This window comes from Phoca vitulina, unplaced genomic scaffold (genome assembly GCF_004348235.1).
Source record: "Phoca vitulina isolate PV1807 unplaced genomic scaffold, GSC_HSeal_1.0 scaffold26, whole genome shotgun sequence".
NCBI lineage: Eukaryota > Metazoa > Chordata > Mammalia > Carnivora > Phocidae > Phoca > Phoca vitulina.
The window spans coordinates 26,524,343-26,548,546 of NW_022589729.1; the positions used below are offsets into that span (position 1 = coordinate 26,524,343).

General features: G+C 49.4%; 1 protein-coding gene across 2 annotated transcripts in view; it reads left to right on the forward strand.

Annotated features, from left to right (window-relative positions):
- Window positions 1-8,144: 8,144 nt before the first annotated feature.
- MAPKAPK2 (MAPK activated protein kinase 2) overlaps window positions 8,145-24,204 on the forward strand; it is a 44,838-nt gene continuing 28,778 nt past the window's right edge. For both annotated transcript variants that reach the window (XM_032422178.1, XM_032422179.1), the window contains exon 1: window positions 8,145-8,618. In XM_032422178.1, coding sequence (XP_032278069.1) covers window positions 8,334-8,618 — 285 coding nt within the window. In that variant the 5' untranslated portion in view covers window positions 8,145-8,333. The remainder of the gene's footprint in view (window positions 8,619-24,204) is intronic.

Genomic DNA, 24,204 nt, shown 5'->3' on the forward strand with positions numbered 1-24,204 from the left:
CACCTGCGGCTTCTAAATGGGCCATGCGATTTCTTGTTTCTTTCCATTCAAGTCATTCAGTGGTCCCTCTTTCTCCTATGTGGTTTTCCTCCTCTGCCCAGAGATTTCTTGCCCATCTTTATTTTATTTTATTATTTTTTTAAGATTTTATCTATTTATTTGACAGAGAGAGAGACGTGAGAGAAGGAACACAAGCAGGGGGAGTGGGAGAGGGAGAAGCAGTCTTCCCCCCGAGCAGGGAGCCCAATGTGGGGCTCTATCCCAGGACCCTGGGATCATGACCTGAGCCAAAGGCAGCCGCTTAAGCCACTGAGCCACCCAGGCGCCCCACTTGCCCATCTTTAGATGCCTAAGTCAAATGTCACGTCTTCAGTGAGGACTTTCTGGCTGAATCTGTCCTGTTCATGAGCTCAGGAGCACCACGCTTAAACCCTTTCAAGGGTACACCTTTTAGGAGGGCTATTACCAACACCAAAACCAAACCCACAAGCTCTAGAAAGTAACAAGCGTTAGTTACATGGAGAAAAATAAGAACCCTGGGCACTGCTGGTGGGGATGTGGAAGGATGTAGCTGCCATGGAAACAGCGCAGGAGGCAGTTCTTAAAAAAAAAATGAAAACAGAATCATCATATGATCCAGCGATTCCACTTCTGGGACTAGACCCGAAGAATGGAAAGCAGAGGCTCCAACAGACATTAGGACACGCATGTTCATGGCAGCGTTATTCACAATGGCCAAAGTATGGAAGCCAACAAGTGTCCACTGAGGGGGGAATGGGGAAACAGAAGGTGGTAAGTACATTCGATGATGTATACATACACCACAGCCTTCAACAAAGAAGGAAATTCTCCCCCAGTCTACCACATGGATGAACCTCGAAGACGTTATGCTCAGGGAAATAAGCCAGTCACAAAAGAACAAAGACAAAGTTCTGGAGATGGGTGGTGATGATGATTGCATAATGTGAAGGTTCTTAATGCCAATGAACCGTACACTTAAAAATGGTAAAATTGTGGGGGCGCCTGGGTGGCTTAGTCGGTTAAGCGACTGCCTTCGGCTCAGGTCATGATCCTGGAGTCCCGGGATCGAGTCCCGCATCGGGCTCCCTGCTCGGCAGGGAGCCTGCTTCTCCCTCTGACCCTCCCCCCTCTCATGCTCTCTCTCTCTCATTCTCTCTCTCAAATAAATAAATAAAATCTTTTAAAAAAAGGTAAAATTATACATTTTATGTTATGAGCATATATAACCATCACCATATTTGCATACATATGAAACTTCTCAAGGCACTCAAGGCCTGTCAGGGGCCTCTGGGCATTCTCATGCCTGGCCTGGTACTTGGCACTAATTGGTGCGCAGTCCATGTTTATTGATATGAGAGGGGAGCACAAAGTTGATGGTGGGGGATGGGCACCTGCAGGCAGGTCAGGCTGACCCACATGCCAACTCATGTCTTGCAGCATATGCGAGTTTCCCCTGCACCTGCCGCTCCACTGGAAGGGGCCTCTGGCTGTCTGTCTGGTGCCGTGGGGAGATCCCTTGTTGGCATCAGTGAGTGAGCATCCAGGAACGATAGGGACTTGCCTGTAGCATGTGCTATATGGGTCACACAAAAGGAAAAACTTACTCAGTGTTATAATGAGGCACCGGAAGTTCTGAGAGTATAAAGTTTTTAGGGTCACACACCTACCTACCTCTATGATGCTATAGTTGTGGTCTTTGGAGGGAGGAGACAAATTAGGTGGTTGCCATAGGTCTTTTTCATCTCTACAATATTACAACTTTCATAATCTGACAAGATATGTGGGGAAAAAATGAGCTCCTACTTCTGTCATGAAATGAGCAAAACCAAAACAAAACATAGTATCGATACCACACATACCTCATATATTCAGGTCCTTCCTCAAAAGCTTATACTTGCTAGGGTCCCAAATTCATTAATGATGCCATGACTTTATTCATTGTCTTTACCTCGCTTAGAGGGAGTGTCTTTGGGAATAAGAGTAAATTGCAGGTTGCAGAGTGTTTTTCTTTCTCCTGAGCCATGCACACGGGCTGGGATGGCTTCCCAAGTGACCTGGCAGGTGTCAGGTAGCTGGACCACGTACAAGAGCGTTTAGAAACACAGACTCTGACATATGTGGGAACAGCATGAGTCTGAGTTCTGGCTCTTCCCACACTAGTGTGACGACTCTGGCCGGTTATTTAACCTTCTGAGCATCAGTGTTTCCAGTGATCAAAAGAACAGAAATTATACTACTTACAGCCTTGTTGAGAGGATTGAAGGAAATAATTGGCAGGAGAATATATATTGCAGTATCACAGCTCACATTTATAGAGGTCAATTCCTATGTGCCAGGAACAGTTCAAAATGGTGCCTGTGTATTTAACTTAGGGAATCATCATCCCCTTCATTATAGAACGTGAGTGCTGAGGTGTACTTAATATGTTAAGTGGGAAGTGGTGGAGGTAAGATTTGAACTCAGAATTTGATTCCACCATGCCCTGTGCCTGAAAATTATGTTCTCATGTGAAGCTAGGATCATTATGCCCTTAGGAAAACACTAGCCATTCCATACGTGCACACATGCTCACACACGTGTTCTTCACCTTTCCCATCCTCTCACTTCCATTTCTTATCTTAAGTGAGGGAAGGAGGGAAAAAAAGTCCGAGGGACACAAGATCACCAGGCAAAGATGAAATGACCTTTTGGGTGGACACACTCTGGTTGTGTTTCTGGATGGGAACTCCTTTTTCCTGTCTCTCTTCCCCAATTCAGTCTCCAGACTGAACGAGCATCCGAGTCGCAACTGACATGCCCAATATAGGTTAGACTGACTGGAGGGGCAAAGTTTTTAATACAGGGACAACAGTCTTGGGCTGTCTTGAATATGGTAGAATATTTACTTCTTTTCCCTCCATTTCCCATACTAAGCTGCAGAATTATAATTAGGTATCTTGTAGTCCTAATTAGCCCCATTTGTAGTCCCTTTGGACCATGTTGTGTCTATTGTTGTGCAGAGGCAAAGTTTCTATTCCCCTTTGGATACTTCCTTCTTTCTCTCTCCATTCCCATTCCTCTCCACCCCTGTAGCTGCTCCCTGCTGTAGCATTAAACTGTCAAAGTTTGGGGTACAGACAAGGGCATTGGGGGGTAAGAGAGCAGAGCATTTCTTCCCCTCTGGGAAGCCTTCAATAGGGCATTGTTGGCATCACTTGCTTCATGTAGAATTTCTTTCCGTGGATCAGCTCTTAGCACTTTCAGAGATTATAGAAATTTTTGTGACTAATGATTCTTATGTATATGTCATCCTCACATTGAAGACTCTCTCATTTTATCAAAGAACTACTAGCCTATGACATGAAGACTGCTTATCTCTCCCTAGGCCCCAAGTTGTTTTTCTTCCCAAGGGTGAGTTTTTGGTGGACAGATCTTTTCCTGTGAATCATGCTCCCTTCTGCAATATTCTGCTTCTTGCCATACTAGCATTAGATACAAAGTCTAGTTTATCTGTGTGCATATGCATATCTAGCAGCCTATGGATGATCCTATCTCATCAAGAGCATGCTATCTGAACATTTCCAAGAAACCCACCTCCATAGATTCCTATCCTCTGTCATCCATTTATAATGTCACATCATAGTACAATAGGAGATGTTTACTCCCTGATGGTGTGAAGGCAGGGTGGGGAAGCTCGGAGAAGAGAGATTGCCATGAAGTCATGGTTTATCCCATAATATAACCCAGCTATGCAAATTAACACAGACCTATACTAGAAGGTTGAAGGAAACTGAGATGTGGGAGATTTAAGGTTTATCTAAAATGGAAAGGGTAGCCCATAGCTCTTTGGGTCATTCCTGCCCAGAAATGGCAGATACTATATTTCTGAAAACAAGAAGGATGTGTGGGTATATATTTGCTCAGGGTTTAGACTGGGGGACATGACCATGGACCTCAGCTCAGAAAGACCTGGGTTCTGTCCTTTGTGAACTCTGTGACCCTAGGAAAGTTATTTAATTTCTCTAAGACTCAGTTTCCTCTCTTATAAAACAAATAAATGAGAATAACAGTACATACCCATAAGGCTGTATAATAGTTGGGATAACTAATAGTTAAGGTTGGTTGTGAATGATAGAAAACCTAGTATATCGGTTACTGTAACAAGAAGGACATTTACTACTCTTTTATATAAAAGACTGGGTCAGTGATTTAGGGCTAATATGATGGATGCATGCTCACCGGGACATAGGCTGCTTTTATTCTTTTGTTCTGTTATCCTCACCCTATGGCCTCTACTTCATGATCCAAGATGGCTCCTCAAGCCCCAGCCATTAAATTTTCATTCCAGCCATCAGGGGAGTGAAAAGAGGAGGAGAAGGAGGAGGACCTACAACTCCCCTTCGATCCCTTCCATTTATAAGTCATTGGCTAGAACCTAATCTCACGAACACAACCTGCTATAATGGAGGCTGGGAGATGTAATTTTTACTCAGGGCAGTCATGTGCTTAGCTAAATACTGAAAGCTCTTTACTATTAAAGAGGGGGAAATGGGTATTGTCTCAAATAACTAGAAATCTGCCACAGATTTTTGTAAGATTTAAATGAGATGGTGCAGATGGAGGGCTGAGCACAGACTAAGCACCCAGTCACGACTACCACCACCACCATCATCATCAACATCATCATCCCTATGAGAATGTAGAGAATACTTTGAAATCATCACCAGATGTTTCTTTATTTTAACCTCATCTTATTAATAATGTCACTCTTATCCACCTCCCTTCTAAGACACTATCAGCTTTATCTTTTATGAAGGCCAGACACCTATACCTTATGAAATAAAACTATATAAAAGGAAAGCAAGGGAATGGTGAACACAGGATTCAAGATAATGGTTATCTTTGGCTGGGGAAACAGAGGTAGATGGAGGAACCACCTAGTTATTTCACTGTCAAAGCCCTAGTCTTTATTTTGGGCAGGGGATTCACAGGTGCCTCTTGCATTATTAAAAATAACTGATAGCCAAATAAGAGTAGAGATACCTGGACGAATAATGAGGCTGTGTCATAAATCAAGAATTAAAATTATTCTGACTCTATGCACATGAGGTCTTTTAATTGTCTTTGTGGGCACAGTATCACGTGGCTTATGTATCTGCATGTCAATAATAGACAAAAATAGTACTTTCTATCTGCATAGACTTTTAACTTTTCGAAGTGCTCCTACACATCCATAAAAACTGCTTAAGAAGTTTATTACACATCGAGAGTGTAGCATTGTATAAATAGGACTAAGGACTTCTGTGTCCTAAGGGAAAAAAATTTATTTTATTCTTACGGTAGCTCTATGAGGTTGGCAGGGCAGATGTGTTATTGCTTTTCACAGATGAGAAAGAAGGAACTGAGAGGGCAAGGGACTCTAGTGAGGTTGTGACTAGTTGGTCTGCAAGGGAACTTAAGACTGGATCTCTTGCCTAGTGTTTCTCCCTTTATCCCAGCTCACTCCCAGTTATTATGCATCCATTAGGCATGGATTCTGTGCTACATGCCAGGCACATTGTGCTGATGTGTTTGTGCTCACGTAGGTGTGCATTTTCTGGAGACTGTGTGCAGTTTATGTAAGCTCTATGCACATGCACACGAACATGCCCTTGGAGTCCTTGCGTGCCCCGAGGCCTACACAGACCATGTAACTCAGAGAGGGATCCCCAGCTGGGGTTTCTGTTGTCTTGTTATTCCTAGGTCACTGGGCTTCAGCATCTCCCCAGAGCCCCAGCTAGTTAGGAAGGTAGTTTTGATATCAAGGACAGATCCCCAGGCAGGGGGCATGGAGCAGAGGAACCAGCCAGTCATACTTTAATAATAATAATAATAATAATAATAATAATAATAATATTTACTATTTCCTGATAATTTATAGTTTGTAAAAACTATAAATTTGAAAAAAGTTCATGAGAGTTCTCATAAATATGATCTCATTAAATTCTCACTCACCCTTGAAAGTCAATGTTATTATTTTTCTCATTTGCTCAGATACAGAGAGGATAAATGGCTTGCTCACAGTAACCTAACTTGAGGATGGACTTGAACTCAGGTCATTTGTCTCTAAACTCTGTTCTCTTTCCACTGTACCTTTCTATCTCTGAAAGGGCAAAGAGCTTATCTTCTTTCTAGCCATGTGGAGAGAAGCAGGTGAAAACTCAATGCCAAGCACTAGGAAGCCCCCAGTGACGCTCTGTGCTCAGAAGAAGACCAATTCAGAGCCAGGAGCAGCACCAGGGACCTTCCATCAGCGGAGAAAGAGCCTGAGCAGTTGGAGCTTTCTCCCCATCCCTGCATCCGTCCCTTTCAGTCCTGGGCATCTCCCATGGAAGCCTCGGCGAGGTGATAGCAAGGTGATAGCGATACTACAGAACCGGAGAGGGGAAGGTGGTTTCCAATCTCTGTGGCCTGAGGCGGTCTCTGTGTCTTTGAAGAGTCAGGGGGTGGGGGGAGCTCTCTAACCACATCCACCCTCAGCTCCTGCAGCTGGAGGCGAATCCCTCTACCTCCAGCTCCCAGACCCGTGTCTATGCCGTTTTCGCCATGCTGTTTTATTGTACTTGTCTGTTTTCTTCCACGAACATCATTTACCACTGTGAGGCTGAGCACGGCACCTTGTACACAGTTAAGTTGTCCACTAAATTAACTCTGCTTCAAAAAGGCCAATATCTGTGTTTCCTTCCCGGCCCCATGGAATGAACTCTGCTGCCCACCCTGGAAAGAACTGTTCCGGAAGGGTAACTCCTGCCTTTTGCTCCACCTCTCGCTCCTTCTGGAGTGTTGGGGTGACACATTAGGGGCCATATGTGGCCATAGCTCAAGCCCCATTTTTAATTTTGTGTTTTCAGTAATCAAGCTGAGGTTCTGTCTTCACCTGTCTGGTTCCTTTGTCTTATTTCTCAACTGTTCTACCTGTCAGAGCATGGAAGAGGTCAGCAGGGATGTATTTGATGATCATCCCCCACCCCCATCAGAATGTGTCTAAAGGCTCTGTATCAGCTTATATATAGAGCCTCCCCAGTCACCTCCCCTGACCTGGGCTATTATAGGCCCAGCTAGATCCTTGGTATCTTTCTCAGAGGTATGGGGCTAATCGAGACTAGAACTCAACTTCTTAAAAATACCCACTTCTAATGGTGCAAGTTCAGGGACTAACTCTTCCAGGCTGGAGATCAGAACCTAGTTGCCAGACCTTCCTTTTTGTTACGCTGTCTTATCTAATTCTCTCCACACCCCTGTGGGAAGGTATTGCTATTCTCCCTGCTGAGGGAGAGGAGCAATGGCTTGCTCAGGATCACCCAGGAAATCTGAAGGTCAGTCTATCCTTTTCCCACTCAGTTTCCTTTTTTTTTTTTTAGCTCATTTACATGAAAAAAAGTTCAAAGTTATAGTTGCTACATTCTTCATAGTTACACAATGATAAATCTTTAACTGAAAAACAAATGTATGAGAAAAGAAGTGCAAAACTCCGAGGAAAATGGTCTAGAAAATATTTAATACTTGCCTCGCACCTATTTCGAGGACGAAGGACCTCTGTAATTCCCTGTAATTCCTGCTCACCCCGAGGTCTCCTGTCGCTAATACTTACTAGTCAGCCACCTCTCGCCTTCAAAATACACCCCTTCTCCCAATTGGCTGCTGCGGTCTAAAAGAGACAGACAATTGGAAGAAAGTGGCTCTTCTATCTGAATTATACAGCTACTTTCATACGCCTCCCTCTTCCCTTTGCGTGGCCCTGATGAGTTACGAACTAGGGTTTCTCAGCCCCCATTCCCTGTCCTTCAGCCCCACAGCCCCCAGCCCGAAGGCCCCGCCCTCCACACTCCGGAGGCCTCGCGTCCTCCCCTTTAAGGCCAGCCCCTCCCCCACGCCCACACCTCCCCGGCCCCGCCCCGCCTCCCCAAGCCCGGCCCCTCCGACCCTCCCCTTTAAGGACCGGCCCCGGACGCAGACGAGGCTGTGACGCGGCCGCCGGCCCCCGGGCTGGGTACATTGTCGCGCGGCCGCTTCCCCCCCGGGCCGGGCCCCCGCCGTCCCGCGGTCCCCCGAGCTCCAGGCCCCCGGGGGGAGGGTGGGAGGGAGGGAGCAGGGCTGGTGGGCGCCAGCGGCGCACGGCGGGACCCACGGAGCCCCGCGACCCGCCGAGCCTGGAGCCGGGCCGGGGCGGGGAAGCCGGCTCCAGCCCGGAGCAAACTTCGCAGCCGGGCGGGGGGTGGCGGGGACCCCGTCCGGAGCTGGAGGAGGGGGCGGCCGCGGGCCCTCCCGCTTCTGCTCCCGTGTCTCCGGGCACCATGCTGTCCAACTCCCAAGGCCAGACCCCGCCGGTGCTGTTTCCCAACCCGCCGCCGCCGCCGCCGCCGCAGCCCCCCGCCCCGGCCCAGCCTCACCTCCCAGCCCAGCCGCCGCCGCAGCCCCCGCAGCAGTTTCCCCAGTTCCATGTCAAGTCGAGCCTGCAGATCAAGAAGAACGCCATCATCGACGACTACAAGGTCACCACCCAGGTCCTGGGACTGGGCATCAACGGGAAAGTTTTGCAGATCTTCAATAAGAGAACCCAGGAGAAATTCGCCCTAAAAGTAAGTTCGGGGGCGGGGGTAGGGGAGGACGGGCACGGGGAGGGAGAGGGCTCCCGGGGACGACCCCCGCCCCGCGCTTCGGAGCAGTCGAAGCGCACAGTCGCCGGCGCGATCGCGCGGACCCTTCCCGGACCCGGCGTCAGTCCGACCCGGCCGCGGAGGAGTGGCCGCGGCAGGGCTGTCGGTCCCGGGAGCCCGAGGGGAGCCAAGTGCGCAGCAGGGGGCGGGCGGGCCGCGGGGAAGGTCAGGTCCGCGCGGACCACGCCGCCAGACCGAGTTTCCGGTCACCTCCGGGTGTGAGTGGCGGGACCCGAAAGGACTCGTGAGGACTCTGCCATTTTGGGGTTTGAGCCAGATCCAGCCGAGGCGCAACGGTTGGCTTCGGGACCACTTCTGCTAATTTCACGTCGGCTCAAGGAAGTGATTTTCCGGGGTTGTGGTTCCCCATCCTCGCCTCCCTCCTTTCTTTCTTTCTGCGGGCACAAAAGGCTCATTACTCATTGAGCTGGTTGGTCGGTTAGTTTGGAGAAGTCGGATCGCAGAGGTTTATTTAGCCTCGCTCCTTATTTGGGAGCCGGAATGTGTGATTTCACTTCCCTGGGCCTCCCGAGCGCGGCCGTGCCGCCTTGGGGCGCGCCGGCCCGGGAGGTGCCAGGCTGGAGATTCCGCCGGGACACCGCCCCCCCCGGGCGCGGGGGAGGGACTGTTTTGATCCGAGAGCAGGCCCCCCTCCTACCTTCAGTGCCTGTGAGGCTCCAGATGGGAGGCCAGCAGGCTCCGGCGCGATGTCTGCTGTTTCCATAGCTCCATTGATCATTGTGAACCCGGTGTCTAAACCACGGCTTGGCCGGGTGCTGATTCCGCAAATCGGAGATGGCCACTTGAGCCCTGGACATAGGCGATTGGTGGACAGTACGAAGGAGCGTTATCCTTGAGCTGGGGAAACCCAGCCTCTTTTTTTTTTTAAGGGGGTGTGGTGGTTGGGGGTGGGGTGGGGATGAGGATTTAAGTGAGAATACCTATTTTAGAAGTTAAACAGAATGGACTTGGAGGTCTGATGAGATGGGTGGGTCTCCAGTGCCCTGTGAGCCAGTGTTCAGGGTCACTAAAAAGGTTTTCCCCTCAGACAGGTTTCAGATCAAACCGCATCTCTAAAGGTGACACATCAGGCCTGTTTCCCCTGGGGCGTCTTAATGATTGGAGAAGAAGAAAAATACTTCCTGTGTTATATTTTTCTCCCCCCCCCCCCCGCTGCCCCCCCTCAGCTAGCTGTATTTCAGCTATTAATGCACAACTCAGATCGGTGTGATGGGTGGAACTGTTGGGATAGATAATTAGATGTAATAAAACTCTGGCACTTTGCAGTTGCAGAGGGCAAGCAGGTCCAATTTCCAGATTTTAAGGCCTCTAAAATTATTTCCTTGCTGCTTGCATTCTCCTTTGGGGGGAGAGCTTTCAGCTAGCCCCAACACTGTCAGATTCTTCGGTTTTTACTCTAAGCTGTTGCTGTGGGCTTTTTGGTTGTTGTGCCTTAGACCACTTTTTCCATACTCGTAAGTGGGGGGACAGGGAGGAGCAGTGGTGGTTTAACTGTGGCTCTGACCTTGGGGAGTGGAGTTGAGTGAAGACTGTTTGACCACAGTTAACCTGTACCGGGGAGGAAGTGACAGACGTTCTTTCTGGGAGAGTTTTCTGTCCCTCTGAGAGGCCATCTGCCTTCACCCATCAGCAGTTTGGGGACGATGGCTGTTCATTCCCTTGGATAGCTGGAATATTATATAAAGACTTCAGAACAAAAGCTCTCAACTTCTTTTTATTCTATTTAATGACACAGAAAACCACACGCTAAAATGTTTTAGGGTGGCAATTCGGATTTGTTGTAATTCAGATTTCTGTTCTTGTAATGAATAGGGGAGAGATTTGGATATTTCCCTCCTGTAAATAGTTTTGAAAGGAAAAATCCAGCAGCATTCTAAATAACACTCATAATTCATTCTCCTCAGGTTAGAAGTGGGTGAAGATTGAAGTCAGTCTGTTTTGACAGGCAGTCTGCTCCCAGATCTTATAAGTTGACTCAACTGTTAAATTGTAGATTCCCACACATCTTTGTGTAAAAACTTAATAATAGAGGAAGAAAGAAGGTATGAGGCATTCAGAGACTGACAGCAGTGTCAACAGAACTTCCATATCCAAATATTGGCTAAGACATAATTACAGCTTGTGGGGGGAATCTGGTCCAAATAATCCTGTTTGAGACATACACCAAAGAGATTTCTAGATCTTGAATCTTGATGAACTTAACCTTAGGTGCTGAGTAGTGAAATGATTTTCAAAACCAGGAGTGTTTTGATTATAAAACAAGGGGGGTGGATGTTGTGGGCTAGCACGGATTGCCCCATTGGGAAGGTGCCTGAGGAAAAAGGGATCAGACCTCTACTCTACATTGTGTGTTAGGCTGTTCCTGGGGATCTGGGGCAGGAGCTGTAGGGCGGGAGCAGGGCCTCGGATGGGGTTCTGACCTCTTCACAGCTCTGAGACTGGATGGGAGGTGGTGGCTACCGTGCCCTGCTCCTTCTATGGTTTTTTTTTTTTTTTAAGATTTTATTTATTCATTTGACAGAGAGAGAGAGACAGACAGCGAGAGAGGGAACACAGCAGGGGGAGTGGGAGAGGGAGAAGCAGGCCCCCCGCCGAGCAGGGAGCCCGATGTGGGGCTCGATCCCGGGACCCCGGGATCATGACCTGCGCCGAAGGCAGACGGTTAACGACTGAGCCACCCAGGCACCCCTCCTTCTGTAATCTGGTGACCTCTTAGCCCTCTTAAGTGAAATCAGTGCTTTAAAAAAAAAAAAAATGCCCAACTCGCGTTGCTGCTTTTCTGCCTCCACCTCAGAGAGCTAACACTTCAGGGCTTTTAGTGGGTGCCGTGACCTCACCTCACCATCTCTCTGGCCTGCTGTTGCTTCGCTCTGGGTCATACTCACACTTCGTCGGGGTCAGAAGGGGCTTCAGAGGTCATCTCATCTAACCCCCTTGTCTTGCTGATGAGAAAACCAAGACCCAGAGCAAAAACTCACTTGAGGTAATAGAGCCGTGCACTTGGCCGAGGCAGGATTAGAACCCGGGACACCTGACTCCCCGTCTCAGGCCTCTTCCCACTTCGTAACCGCAGTGATGTCCGCAGGCTCGGACCTGGGGTCGGCTACTGCTCCGGAGCTCCTCACGCCGAGGAGCTCCTCTCTTAGCCCCTTGACTGTTGGCGAGGGGGTGCCGGGTGGGTGTTTATTGCCTCCCCAGCAGTACCCCCGAAGTTGGAGGGCAGCTTATATACCAACTCAGCAGCTTCATGAGTTTTAAATCAGGTAAGAAGCTTTTTCTTAAAAATTTTTTTATACCATCTCCACCCCTTTTAGGGAGTGTTTGATAGAAATCTTATTTTTTGTATAAGAACGTAGGAATTCTATTAACTGTTTCTTTGGTAAGGACACCTAGTCTCAACCCACTTGTGTAATATAATTGGTTGTATTCCCGTGGGGGTTCCTCAGCTGCTTCCTGCTTCACTGTGTCATGGTGACTCTTGGGTATTAGCCGAACAAATTTAATTAAAGCTGGCACTGTTGTCCCTCTCTGCTGCGTGACTCTGATTAGTTGAAGCATATTATTACTTTACAAAATATAGACTGTTGTCATACCTTATCTCTGTTTATCTTTCCATTGCGTGGATTAGAGAAAACAAGGTCCTGTGATGTCTTCTCCTTTCCTTTCTCTGGTGGTTCTCCCTCCCCAGGTCACTTTGTGTCACTGTGGTGTGGCTTCCTTTGGTGTTCTGAAGGGGAGATAATCGGCACCTCCCATGCTTGTTCTGGAAACAGAGGGAGACACAGGCGCTCCCCCCCGCCCCAGAGTACAGGCAGCGTCCTATCCAGCACACCTCATGCTGAATACCTCCCGGGTAGCAAGATTGATAGCATGGCTGCGTGAGGGGCAGTGTCCCAAAATGGGGTTTGCTGGATGGAATCACATGGTGAGGAAAGTTTCATTGACTGAATCGTCCTCTTTTCTTTTAAAGAAAGAGAGAGCACGAGGTGGGGGAGTGGCAGAGGGAGAGGGAGAGAAAGAGAATTTCAAACAGGCTCTAGGCCCAGCACAGATTCTGAGGGGGGGCTCGATCTCAAGACCCTGAGATCATGACCTGAGCTGAAATCAAGTCGGACACTTAACCGATTGAGCCACTCAGGTGCCCCAAATCAGCCTCTTTTATATCCACTGTGGTTATAGGTTGTTAACAGTTTGCTGAGCGTCCTACTATATGCTTGGTTGTGTAGAGGATACAGACGTATAAAGTGCCTTAAAATTTAGGGGGTCAAGAAACCAATTTGGAGAAGGCGTTAACAGATGTAGTCTGCATTGTCCAGTATGGCAGCCAATACCCATGCATGGCTATTTAAGTAAAAATAATTAATCTAAATTAAATTAAAAATCAGCTAGCCACCTTTTCAAGTATTTAGTAGCTACCATGGCTACTGGCTGCTGAACAGGATAGCGTGGAAGAATATACGCATCCTGGTAGAAAGTTCTACTGGACTGTGCGGGTCTAGAGGTGAAATCGTGTGGTTGGGGATAGAAGAGTTTTGGAAGGGAAATCTGTGAGGATCCTAGGAGCCACTGCGGTCTCATTGCTGGGCCTCTGAAGTCTGAGCAGATCTGTAAGAGGGGCTGGTGACACTGGCCCTGAGGGGAGAATAGGAGATGAGGTGGGCAAAGAGTGAGTAGGGCTGGTGGCCCAGAATTGAACCGAACTTAGCTTTATATTAAAAGTAGTTTTTCTAGTATTTGAGGGGTATGAAGTAAGCTAACAGGCTGTTGTAAAGATGGGTGACAAATCAGGGTGCCTGGGTGGCTCAGTCGTTAAGCGTCTGCCTTCAGCTCAGGTCATGATCTCAGGTTCCTGGGATAGAGCCCCGCATCAGGCTCCCTGCTCAGTGGGGAGTCTGTTTCTCCCTCTCCCTCTCCCCCTGCTTGTGTTCCTTCTCTCGCGTTGTCTCTCTCTGTCAAATAAATAAATAAAATCTTAAAAAAAAAAAAAAAAGGGTGACAAATCACTGAGGTTCAGACTGGGGAGGCCTAGTTTCTGGTTTTAGAGACACCCTCCCTCTCGTGGGGCCTTGGCCCCTGTTTACTGCAGCCAGACTCTTGGCGTCCACTGAGGCAGGATCAAAGTTGGGTCAACTCATGGTCCTTTTTCACTTGTGAATTCTGGGCTTTGATGGAGCATGAAAATAATCTCCAGCTAAGATCTGGAATCAGTGGCTGATGGAAGGGAGGAGAAAAGCAGCCCCAGGCCTCAGGACCAGATATTGGTGGATGCCTGAGAAATGAAGAGGCTCCCAGGATTAAGGTATTGGTGCCCATGATTAAGATGTTTTGATTGCTTGGGACGGGAGGAGTTGACCCATCATCAGTTGATGAATCCCCTTAAGAAGCAGGTGTAGGGATTCAGGGAGAGGCTTGGAGGAGCCAAACTTCGGGACCGCAGACTTAATCCCTGGCCAGATCCTGGGGTTGGAGGAGGGGCCAAAGCTCCTGGTACCCGCAGATGCGAGGGATGTATGGAGGCCGTGCCAGGAAGAATGTCAGCCACCTTGGGGAAGGACAGGGCATTGGCATCTGCATTGGAGACCTTCCATGAGGCCCAAGAGGCCCTCCCATGCTCTGATTCAGGGCTGTCCCTGGTGGTTTGAGGTCCTGCTTCCTCTCTTCTGTGTCAGGCTCTTCCAGGGGCCATGTGGGGTCTCTTTTTTCCTCTCTTCCTTGGACTGCACCCTTCCAGGTGCTTCAGTGTTCCAGGAGGGAGGTGAGTGGGCAGGGCAGAGTTGTTCTTTGTGTTCAGAGGGGCCGCAGCTGCTCTGGGTAATGATGTAAGACTGGGTGGTGAAGAGACCCATACCTCCTTGCACCTTAAAGTTGATGACACTCCCTGTTCATCTTTCTTGACTCCTTCTATCTCACCGGAGTGGGAGGCTAGGCCAGTCAGGAAAGGGTCAGCGCTATGCCCAAGGTCTTACACTGTGTCTTCATCAGGGACACAGTTCCCTGGGACCTCCTCTTAGTCTGGGTTCCTTTGGTTTTTTAGTTGCTAGAGGGATTATGGCCCTTGCAGTGCAAAACTGAGCTCCACTAACTGGTCACTAGGCTTAAATGGGGACATTGGTAAAGAGAAGGGGCCATGCCACTGGGCAGCTTGATGTACACCAGGTGTGTAACCCAAATCAGATTTTGTACCTTTTCTCGTCATTAGAGGGATTTTGCATTTTAAGATATATATGGATACAAATTTTTAGAGATGAGCCTCTTGTTATTGGTTAAGTGCTAGAGAAGAAAGCAAAAAAAGGGGTCCCGTCTATGCGCCCTGTTAACTGGTCATGTGAAAAGTTAAAATTTTCCAGGCTTTCGTGCATGTGTCAGAGGTTCAGGCTACCAGTTGCTCCTGAGCACTGATATTGGCGGGGGGTGGAAGGCTGTGCCAGGGCAGGGGGGGTGGCAAGAGGCCAAGAGCTGGCAGGATGGCTTGCTGACCTGCTCCACGTCTGACCATCGGCAGCACCTGGGCCAGTGTGGATGCCCTTTTGATAGGCTTGACGCTAGGCTCTAGGGTAGCTGCGTCCAGTTAATTAATAATCATCACTGACCAGCTGCTCCTTCTCTTGTGTGAAGACTTGGAAAGTGTTCCAGCTAGCACCTCAGCAGAGAGGATGGGCTGTGTAACTCAGGCGTGGGGGTGGGGTGCCCATCTATTCTTACCTTGAAGTCAAAAGAATCTTAGTGTAGTGATGTCTCAAGGTGGAGATGAGGAATTCTTTATGTTCTCTGTCTGAAACTTCGTTCCCATTTGAGGTGTGGGACCAGACATGGCTGCTGTGATTGGTTGTGCGGGCTGTGCCTTGCACGGGGGCACCCGGCGAGGGAGGGAGTGAGGGCCGCAATCTCACCTACTGTCCACCGGGCAGGCTCTGTGTTGGCTTGTGGCTGGGCTCATCCAAATGGATGCCTTCTTCTAATTCACCCAGAGATATGGTGTGGGCTGGGAGCTGTTCAGACGTGAGAGGTGGGGACTGTTCCCAAAGCTGATGAGGAAATTAGGATTTACATCTAGGTACCACTTGCTCCCCCCTCTCCCCTCCCCAAGGCTGTGTAAGACGGGATATCAGAAGTCCAAAGAAGCAAGAGGAGAGAGGGATGCCTGGTGCTGTCTGTTCTCTTTCCTCTTCTTCCTGCTCACTTAATGCTGAAGCAGTAGTTTTAGCCCTGAAGCTTTGGACTGTGGGGTCCTGTGTGCTAGGCCATCGTATGTGGTTGGTGGAAGAAGACCACAGTGGAAAGGGGGATGAGGTTGTACGCGGCGTCTGGCAGTGCAGTGTTGGGGTCTTTATTCTCTGATCCAGTAAACATCTCTGTGTGCTAGCCCGCCGGTGGGAGAGGCTGGGCTGCGGCCCCAAGGTCAAACCCTATCTGTAACTCTTGTTCCCCTCCAAGACTGGCCAGGCCCTGTGTTGATTCTGCTAGGAACCTGAGCTGCCCAGAAGAGTCATATGAAAGGGCATCTTACTCTTGAGGGACGGCCCAGGCATCTCCGTGGCCAGTGTCCATGTAGCACTCATCTGGAAGGTGAGGAGTGGTGGCTAAAGGCGGAAACTGTGTGGCCACCATTCGAAGCCGTTTCTGTCTCAGAGAAGATGAGGGGAACGCAGGGGACAGTACTGTTGATGTCTTCTCTCTGCTTCTCTCGTCTCCACTGAGTCTTTGACCTACTGGCAAACCCCTTCCGACTCCTCCACCTTCACGCTCCTCTGGGGCACCTCGTCCCCCACCCCTCCGTGGCAGGTGATGGCGTCAGTCACTTCGCTGCCATTGTGATGATCCCTCGTGTCACTAGGCTCCCAGCCCACACACGGGACATCTGCAACCTGGCCTCCCACCCAGGGCCTAGAACTGTTACTCAGCCCCTCTGTCCCAGCAGCTAAAAATAAACCTGTCACTGCCGCAGCCTCCCCTCACAGCGTGGCCCCGCCGTCAGCCCCAGGTCTTCCTGCCACACTGCCGACCTGAGTCTCTCTTCCCGCGCTTGGTCTCCCCGTTTGCCCCCCTCTCTTGGAGCCGAGAGTGAGCCGTGGCTGGTGCTGCTCCGGGTATCATATCTCACTCCTAGCGCTCAGGAAGGCAAGTTGTCCCCAACCACCTGCCAAGCCCCGGCCCTAAGACAGGCTCCGTGGAGCTGCCTTGCTTCTCCATCAGGGGATGGGTCAGGGGGAGGGTGCGAAAGTTCATCAGAGTCCATGAGACTTTCCCCTGTGCTTCCTCCTGCTCTGGCTTCCTCCAGGCTGCTGGGAAGCAGGCCTCCCTGCCAGAAGGTGTGTGGGGATGAGTAGGAGAGCCCCCCGAGTGGGGCTGTCCCAGGTGCTCAGCCCCACTGCCCTGTTACTGAGCACGCTGCCTGTCCTGGGACTCCTGCCCTGTTGCCCAGCTAAATTCTCCACCTCTGCAGTGCAGGGCTTCAGGTTACCACGCTCAGAAGTGTGACCTCATCCTACTGGCTTCCAAGGCTAAGTGGGCCCTGGCTCTCGGGGCCTCCTTCCTGCGTCAGGCCAGGGCCCCTCTGGCCTTTCCAGCTTTGCACCTGCCGTATGTCACAGAGAACATGGGTCTCTGCTGTCCCTGATGGTGGGGGCAGGGTTACCACTGCTCTGTGTCCACTGAAGTCCACTGAGGTGGCCTCCTGCCCTACTGCCTAGGGATCCTGGGCAGCTGGGGGACAGGGGCTCGGGTAGCTGGGGTGCCTGTGTAACTGCTAGGTACTGGGCACAGTGTTTCCTTTAGCTTGACTTTGGCATCCTCTTCTTTGTGATTTATCTAATCCTTGGACAGTTGTCCTAACCGTGCAAACAAGGGTTCTGCGTTTTTTTTTTTCTGAGCTTGGGGTTTGTTTGGGAGAAGAGGTGTGTGAGGGAGAGTAATAGGAACTGAGGTAGGTCTTGGGGGGCCCTCTGGCTTCAGCTAGAGTTACATCCTGGACCATGTCTCCGTGGACTGCTTTCTCCTGTCTGTGCCCCTGGGTCCTCATTTTCTCTGCAGGGAGTTTATCTGCCAAGGCCCATTGGCTTCTGGAGGGAGGAGTTGGGTGTAAATTGCTAAGAGTTTATTTTTAACTCTGACAGAAGGAGCCCCTGTCCTTGGAGTAACCGTACCCTCCCTCTTCTCTATCCCGGGCCTCCTTCTCTGGCTTCTGTAATTCTTAGAGGAAGGCTTGTAGATTCTAAAGGCCAGGTGTCAGCAGAGCTGGGCAAGTGAAGCCTCTCTAAGTGGAGAATCCTGACTTCTGTAGAGCTCAGAGGACCATGGGGGGCAGGGAAGTAGAGCGGGAGCCCTGGGCACTGGAGGCTACACGTGTGGAACTTCGAGCATCCTAGGAATGCAGATGGACTGGTGGAGAGGCCATAGGGGCCTTGGAACTTGGAGCACCCTGTCGGCTCTCCTGTGTGGGTGAGGGTCGCAGGGGTCATCTCGTGCCCTTCGCCACGCCTCTGTCCTCACAGGCACCCAGATCTCTGAAAGGTAGAAGGAAACAGGGACAGAATGAGTATGTATGATAGCCTGCTTTGTAAATGCTTATGTTTATAGAAACACTGAAGTTCTGTTATTCCCTCTGACTGTTGGGCTCCCAAGCATCACATCTTTTCTACCGGAGCCTGTGTGGGTTTCTCTGGGACTTCATACCTTCACATCCCCCTCTCCTGGCAGGGTGCTAGTCTCCTGGGCTCCTAGCGGGGAGGAAGAGGGGTATGAGCACCCCTTCGCCTGTGTCTGGACCCTTCTGATTTCCTGGGCTTGTTTTGGTTACCTTGCCTTAGATTTTTAAAAAAGAACATAAACTAGAGTTTGAGAAAAAAGGAATGGAGAGCAGGGGGGTGGGGTGGGGGCCAGGAGAAACACACAGCTGCCTCTGAGGACCTCAGCTGGGGAATGAAGGTCTTCCCCCTCAGTGCCTTGGAGCGCATGGGGGATTACTTGACCTAAAGCCCAGCTCTGATCATGTAGCTTCCCAGCTTAAACCCTTCAGTTGGTTCACTTTGTCTGTAGAATACAGGAGATTTCCAGATCCTTCCCTGATCTGACCCCAATCTGGTTTTTGGTTTTGTTTTTGTTTTTTTTCTGAATACCTGCTATGTTTCAGCTTAAGGGGCTTACATTTGCTGTTTCCTGAATAGGACCCTGACTACCCCCCCGCCCAGTCACCTTTACCCATGTATGGTATGTATGCCATCTGTCCATCTGTATCTTCCTTGCCTCCCTGCCCCACCCCTGTCTGTATCTACCTACTCCACCCTGTACAAATGCTGCCACTTTCATGAAAGCTTTCACACTAGAGGTGGCTCTCCCCCGCCCTGCCCTGTCCAACTTGCCAAGACACTCTTCCCTCCTGTCTGTTTCAGTCTGTTTCTCCATGTTCAGGGGGTTCCTCTAGATACTGGATTATAAGTTCCCGAAGACTCAATCTTCAATCTTTTTATATTCTCTTATTTCCATGTGACTGTATGCCCTCATTAAAAAAAAAAAAATCATGGAGCATTTTGGCATCGTGCATTGTACCTAGCTGCCTAATAAAGGTGTGATAATTGAATAATAGTGGGCGCTACGTGCATAAACATAAGGTCCTGATGGTGGTCCTCAGCTGGAGGGGATCGATGAGGGGGACGGCTCTGGGCGTGGAACATTAGGCTAGGCTCTCTGACACTGAGCCAGGGGTCTAGTAAAGCCCCCCCCCCCCCCAAGTGTCTGTCCCTGTTCTTCCTCCTGTCTGCTAAAAAGCCATTCATAGCAGAACAGTCTTCTGGGCATTTCTTCCCTCCACACATTCGGATCTGCTGACTCAAGCTGGCATCTTCTGTTTCTGCTAACGGATTTCTCGTTCTTGTAAGGGCCCTGACCACAGTTTCCCATTGGTGCCTCTTCTCTTTCTCCTCCCTGTTCCAGAGCCCCTCCTTTTCCTGTTCCACTACAGAGATGACCCTTCTGCCTCTCAGAGAATTTTAACTGAGGGAGGGACAGACCTTGGACCTGGCCAGCTCTCCTCCAGCTCTTGGTATCTTCTGGTTAGCTCCAGACAAAACAGACATACAGATGCAGCCCAAGGTGGTCTGATGGCTGGCCTTGTTCCTGTGTGTTGCAAGAAGACCAGTGTTGAGTACCAAGTTGCCAGGTCTGAGGTCAGAGGTTTGACTCTCGTGGGGCCACTTAACTCCACGCCACAGATTTGTAGGAGACACAGACGGGGACTGGTATCGGAGAGACCCGGCTTGTGTGGTCCTCAGCAGGTCCGAGAACCTGTCTGGGCCTCACTCAAGTTTCCTCCTTTGTGAATCACAGGGCTCCGGCTTGATCTCAGACCTGATCTCAGAGGACTCCTGCACTGCATGAAGGGCTTTCTGTCACCCCACTGCTGGGAAAACAGCCCTACACTGGGAAGAAGGTGGGCAGCCCCGGTTCCAGGCAGCAGGGACTGCCTATTCCTCTCTGCCCTCACTTTGTGCAGGCCAGTGTTCGTCACCCTTCCCCAGGCTGTAGTATTTTTATTCATTCAGCCATTCAACCAGTGTTTATAAACATGTATTCTCTTCCATGTCTGCCTCCTGTCTTCCCTGCTGACGGGCCATCAGGAGGCCCAGATGGCAGGATTAGCCTCGAATGGGAGACTAGTCAGGGTCATCCCCTTGGGTTTAGACCCCTTTAATACCTCTGCTATATGAGATGAGAGGAATTTGGAACAATGAGGGCTGATTCTTTCTAGCAGCTTAGACTAGACTCTTGCCTTTCTAAGCAGGATTTGCCTTAGGGTGCCTTCTATCCCTCTGAGATCCGAAGCAACTTACCACTCAAGAAAATTAATTAGCAGTGCTGAGGATGACTTTTGCAGCCTCCCTAAGGATAGATCAGAACAGCAGATCGACTTTGATGCATACATACAACAGTCTTCAGTCTTCTGTCTCATTCAGATCACTGTTGAAGGTTTAGCAACACTGAAGGTTTCCCAGATTAATAAGTCTTTATTGAGCAGATACTTTGTGTCAGGCATTGTGTTAGGTTTTTACTTCTCTTCTTGTTAAGCCCTAAAATAATACTGCAAAGTAAAAATATTTACAGAAAACTTATATTTTCTGGAAGGGGAAACATGGTCAGACATGTTCAGAACAATGCATTCATTAGCAGTGATTTACTGAGTACCTACTAAGTGCTATAAGTTATTATAGGCCCCGGGGATACATTAAGTGTACCCAAGAAACCAAAACAAATCTTGTCTGCATGGAGCTTGCATTCTAGCAAGGGAAGACTGACAAAACATAATTAAATGATACGGCCTCTCAGAAGGTGATAGTTATGGTGGCAAAAAGAGGAGGGCAGGAGGCCCTGGAATGCTGGGAATGTGTGTGTGGCTCAGGGAAGGCTTTACTGGGAAGGTGGTGTTTGAGTGCACCTTGGAATGCTGGGAGCGGGGAGGGGCCAGCGGGCAGGAGGGGGCAGGAGGGGGCAGGAGGAATCAGAGGTGCAAAGCCCTGGGGCTCCTTCTGGGAGTGTCTTACTCTAAAACCTGGGCTCCTTTCAGCTTGTTATACTGCCTCTCTGACAGTTCCTCCATGAATCCATTATAATTTAGTACTTAGTTGCTCTAGCAATTTATGTTGTATCATCAAATATTTATGGAATACTTATTTTGTGCAAATTGCTGCAACGATAAGGAATGGGCCCTGCCTTTGGGAACTTATGGTTCAGAAGGGGAGTGAACACGTGTGTGTGTGTGTGTGTGTGTGTGTGTGTGTGTGTGTGTAAAAGGAATGAAAAAGACCACCCCCCCCAATCTGGATTGTGCCTTTTCATACATATTCGCATTTGACAGTCTCTGACAGAAGCAGGCCAGGTGGTCTGATGTTGGGGTTTCCATACAAAGAAAGAGGTTCAGGGAGGTGCTGGTGCATAAGCAGTGGGGTCAGGGCAATAGGGTGGCCCCAGAGGACATGGAGACGTGGGATGGGCTTCAGGGTGGAAGGGCTTAGGGGGTGGAGTCACTTTTGCCTTGCGTAGGCGGAAGACACATCATGGACTCACACCTGTGACACACCCAGGGGAGGACGCAGACTAAAGTTTGGCGGGTGGGAGGGATGCTAAGGAGTAACGTGAGGAATTGCACTGGGTACTCCCATCTTGTGTTTGGCTGAGGGGAAAGAGAGGACCTCCTCCCAGGGATCTTTCTGGTAATAGGAAGTGCTTGGGATTGGGTGTTGGCTGACCATCCAGTAGGGCCAGGGGGGAAAGGAGTAATAAAAAGAGCTGGCCGAGCTGACCCTGGGGCAGAGCCTATTTTTATCCGCCTTTGGGCCCTCACAGGACTTCTCTCTTGCTCTGAAGAATCTCATCCATCCTGTGTTCAGCCCCTCGGGTGGAGGCGTGGGCAGGTGGCTCGCAGGGTGATGGGGTGGCCTCTGTCCCCAGGCTCTGGCCATCTTTGCTTCCCGCCTCTCAGGGCCTCAGAAGTCAAGGCTCAGGATGGAGCTGACCGTTAGCGCAGATGGGAAAGTGAAGCAAGGCCTGGGGTTTTTTCCTGAGCGGGTGCTATGATGAAGGAAATTGCAACATGATCTTCTTTTCTTTCCTTTTCCTTTCCTTCCCTTTCTTTTTTTTTTTTCTTCTTTTTATAGAAGGGGAAAACCATCTTCCAGTAAACTTCAGAGACAGTATCTAGTCTTTGATGAAGGTCATTGCCTCACCGGCCACCATGCTTTTTGTAGCCGATCTTTCTTTCATCCCTTCTGCCCTCTCCTCTCCTCTGAGGGACTGTGTCTCTGCATCAGGCTAGCTACCTGGAGGCTTGCTTGGTGGCCTCTCCTTGACAGTGGGAGCTGTTTAAATAGGCCAGGTGGTTCCTGATACCCACCTGGCCTCTCTTGCTGCCGCATCGGTCTGTGGTCATTTGGTATTCCAGAAGGTCAAGGCAATGCTTCTTGGCTCAGGTAACCACACTTTGTGGTAGATTCAGAGCATGTGTCTAGGCAGATGCTGGGCAAAAGGGCCTGAAACGTGGGAGGCAGGAATCAAGGCTGGAAGGCCCAACATGTTGATCTGGAGTTCTCGGTCAGGTTTGAATTTGGTCTTTGTACTGTACCTGGGCAGGAATCCAGTTATGTTTGAAAGTGTGCAGATGATATATTTTCCTGATGAAAAATTTTGAGGTCTGGAAAAGTAGTGGGTTTGGGGTTGTGTTTCTTTTTCTTATCCTTTTTTTTTTTTTTTTTTGGTGTGATTCATTTTCTCTTTCTTGGATTTCTGTACCCCAAAACAGCCCCAGAGTTTCCTACAAACTTTTGAGACTCCAGCTGTAGTCAACCAAGGGACGTTCTAGGTCATCCCTGAGAATGAGGTCTGCTTGCTCTGAGGAAGCTGGGAAATGCCCCACTGCCTGGGGTGGGTGTTGGCTGCTGGGACTCACAGTGCTGCTGGTGTTAATTGCTTTCTGGGGCAGAGAAGGGCAAAGTCCTTAGGGGTGAGAGTTTTAGTTTGGGCTCTTTGTTCTCTGTACCTGTTGTCTTCGGTACAGCTGACATAGAGCTCCTCCTTTCCTGCTCTTTTCTTTGAATTTAATCTCCCTGTCTTCAGGTAGTGTGCTTCAGGCTGGAAATGAGCCTGAGAGGTGGTGGTGGAGGGAGTTTGCTTGTTTACCCAGATCCCACAGTGAATATATAAGCCCTCCTTCACTGTGCTGGCCCATAGCAGAGCCCCTAGCCACATGTGGCTATTTAAATTAAATAAATAAAATAAAAAATCAGTTCCTCTGTAGCACTAGCCACGTCTCAAGTACTCAGTAGTCTCATAGTGGCCACTGTCCTGGGCAGTACAGATAGAGAACATTCTATCATCACAGAACGTTCTCTTAGACAACGCTGGACTCTGAGGTGGTCATTCTACACCCTGGTAAAGAGTTATCTGAGCTAGAAGGGATTTGTGGAATTGCACAAGGAGAGGTTGTAAGGCCCAGGTAAGAGGGTAAAGAGAAGGTAATAATTTAAAAAGGGACCTTAAATAGTATTTAGTTTGTCTTGTTTAGGACTACATCCCAGCAAATGGTCAGCTAGCCCAGTGGCTCCCAAACTAAGTCAACTGTCAGAATCACCTGTGGGTAACATTTGAAAAAAGAGATTCCTGGGCCCCACTCTTTGTATCTTATTAAGTCTGAGACTCTACAGAGGTGGCATTCAGGAATGTGTATTCTTATCTGATAATTATCTGGGCTTGGCCACCACTGATCTATTGAACCTATGCTTAAATTCCTCCAGTGATGGGGGAGCTTACCCCTTTTCAAGAAAACCCTACCATTAAAAAAAAATTGCCATTGTTAAAGTTCTGTGTTTATTGAGTTCAAAATTTGGTTCGCCGAGCTTGTAATATTCCTTAGTGCAAGTTGCATTTTCTGGAGCCTCACCGAATGCATCAATCCCATCTTCTGTACTCAGTCTTCTGCAGATATCTGAACACAGCCTCTGAC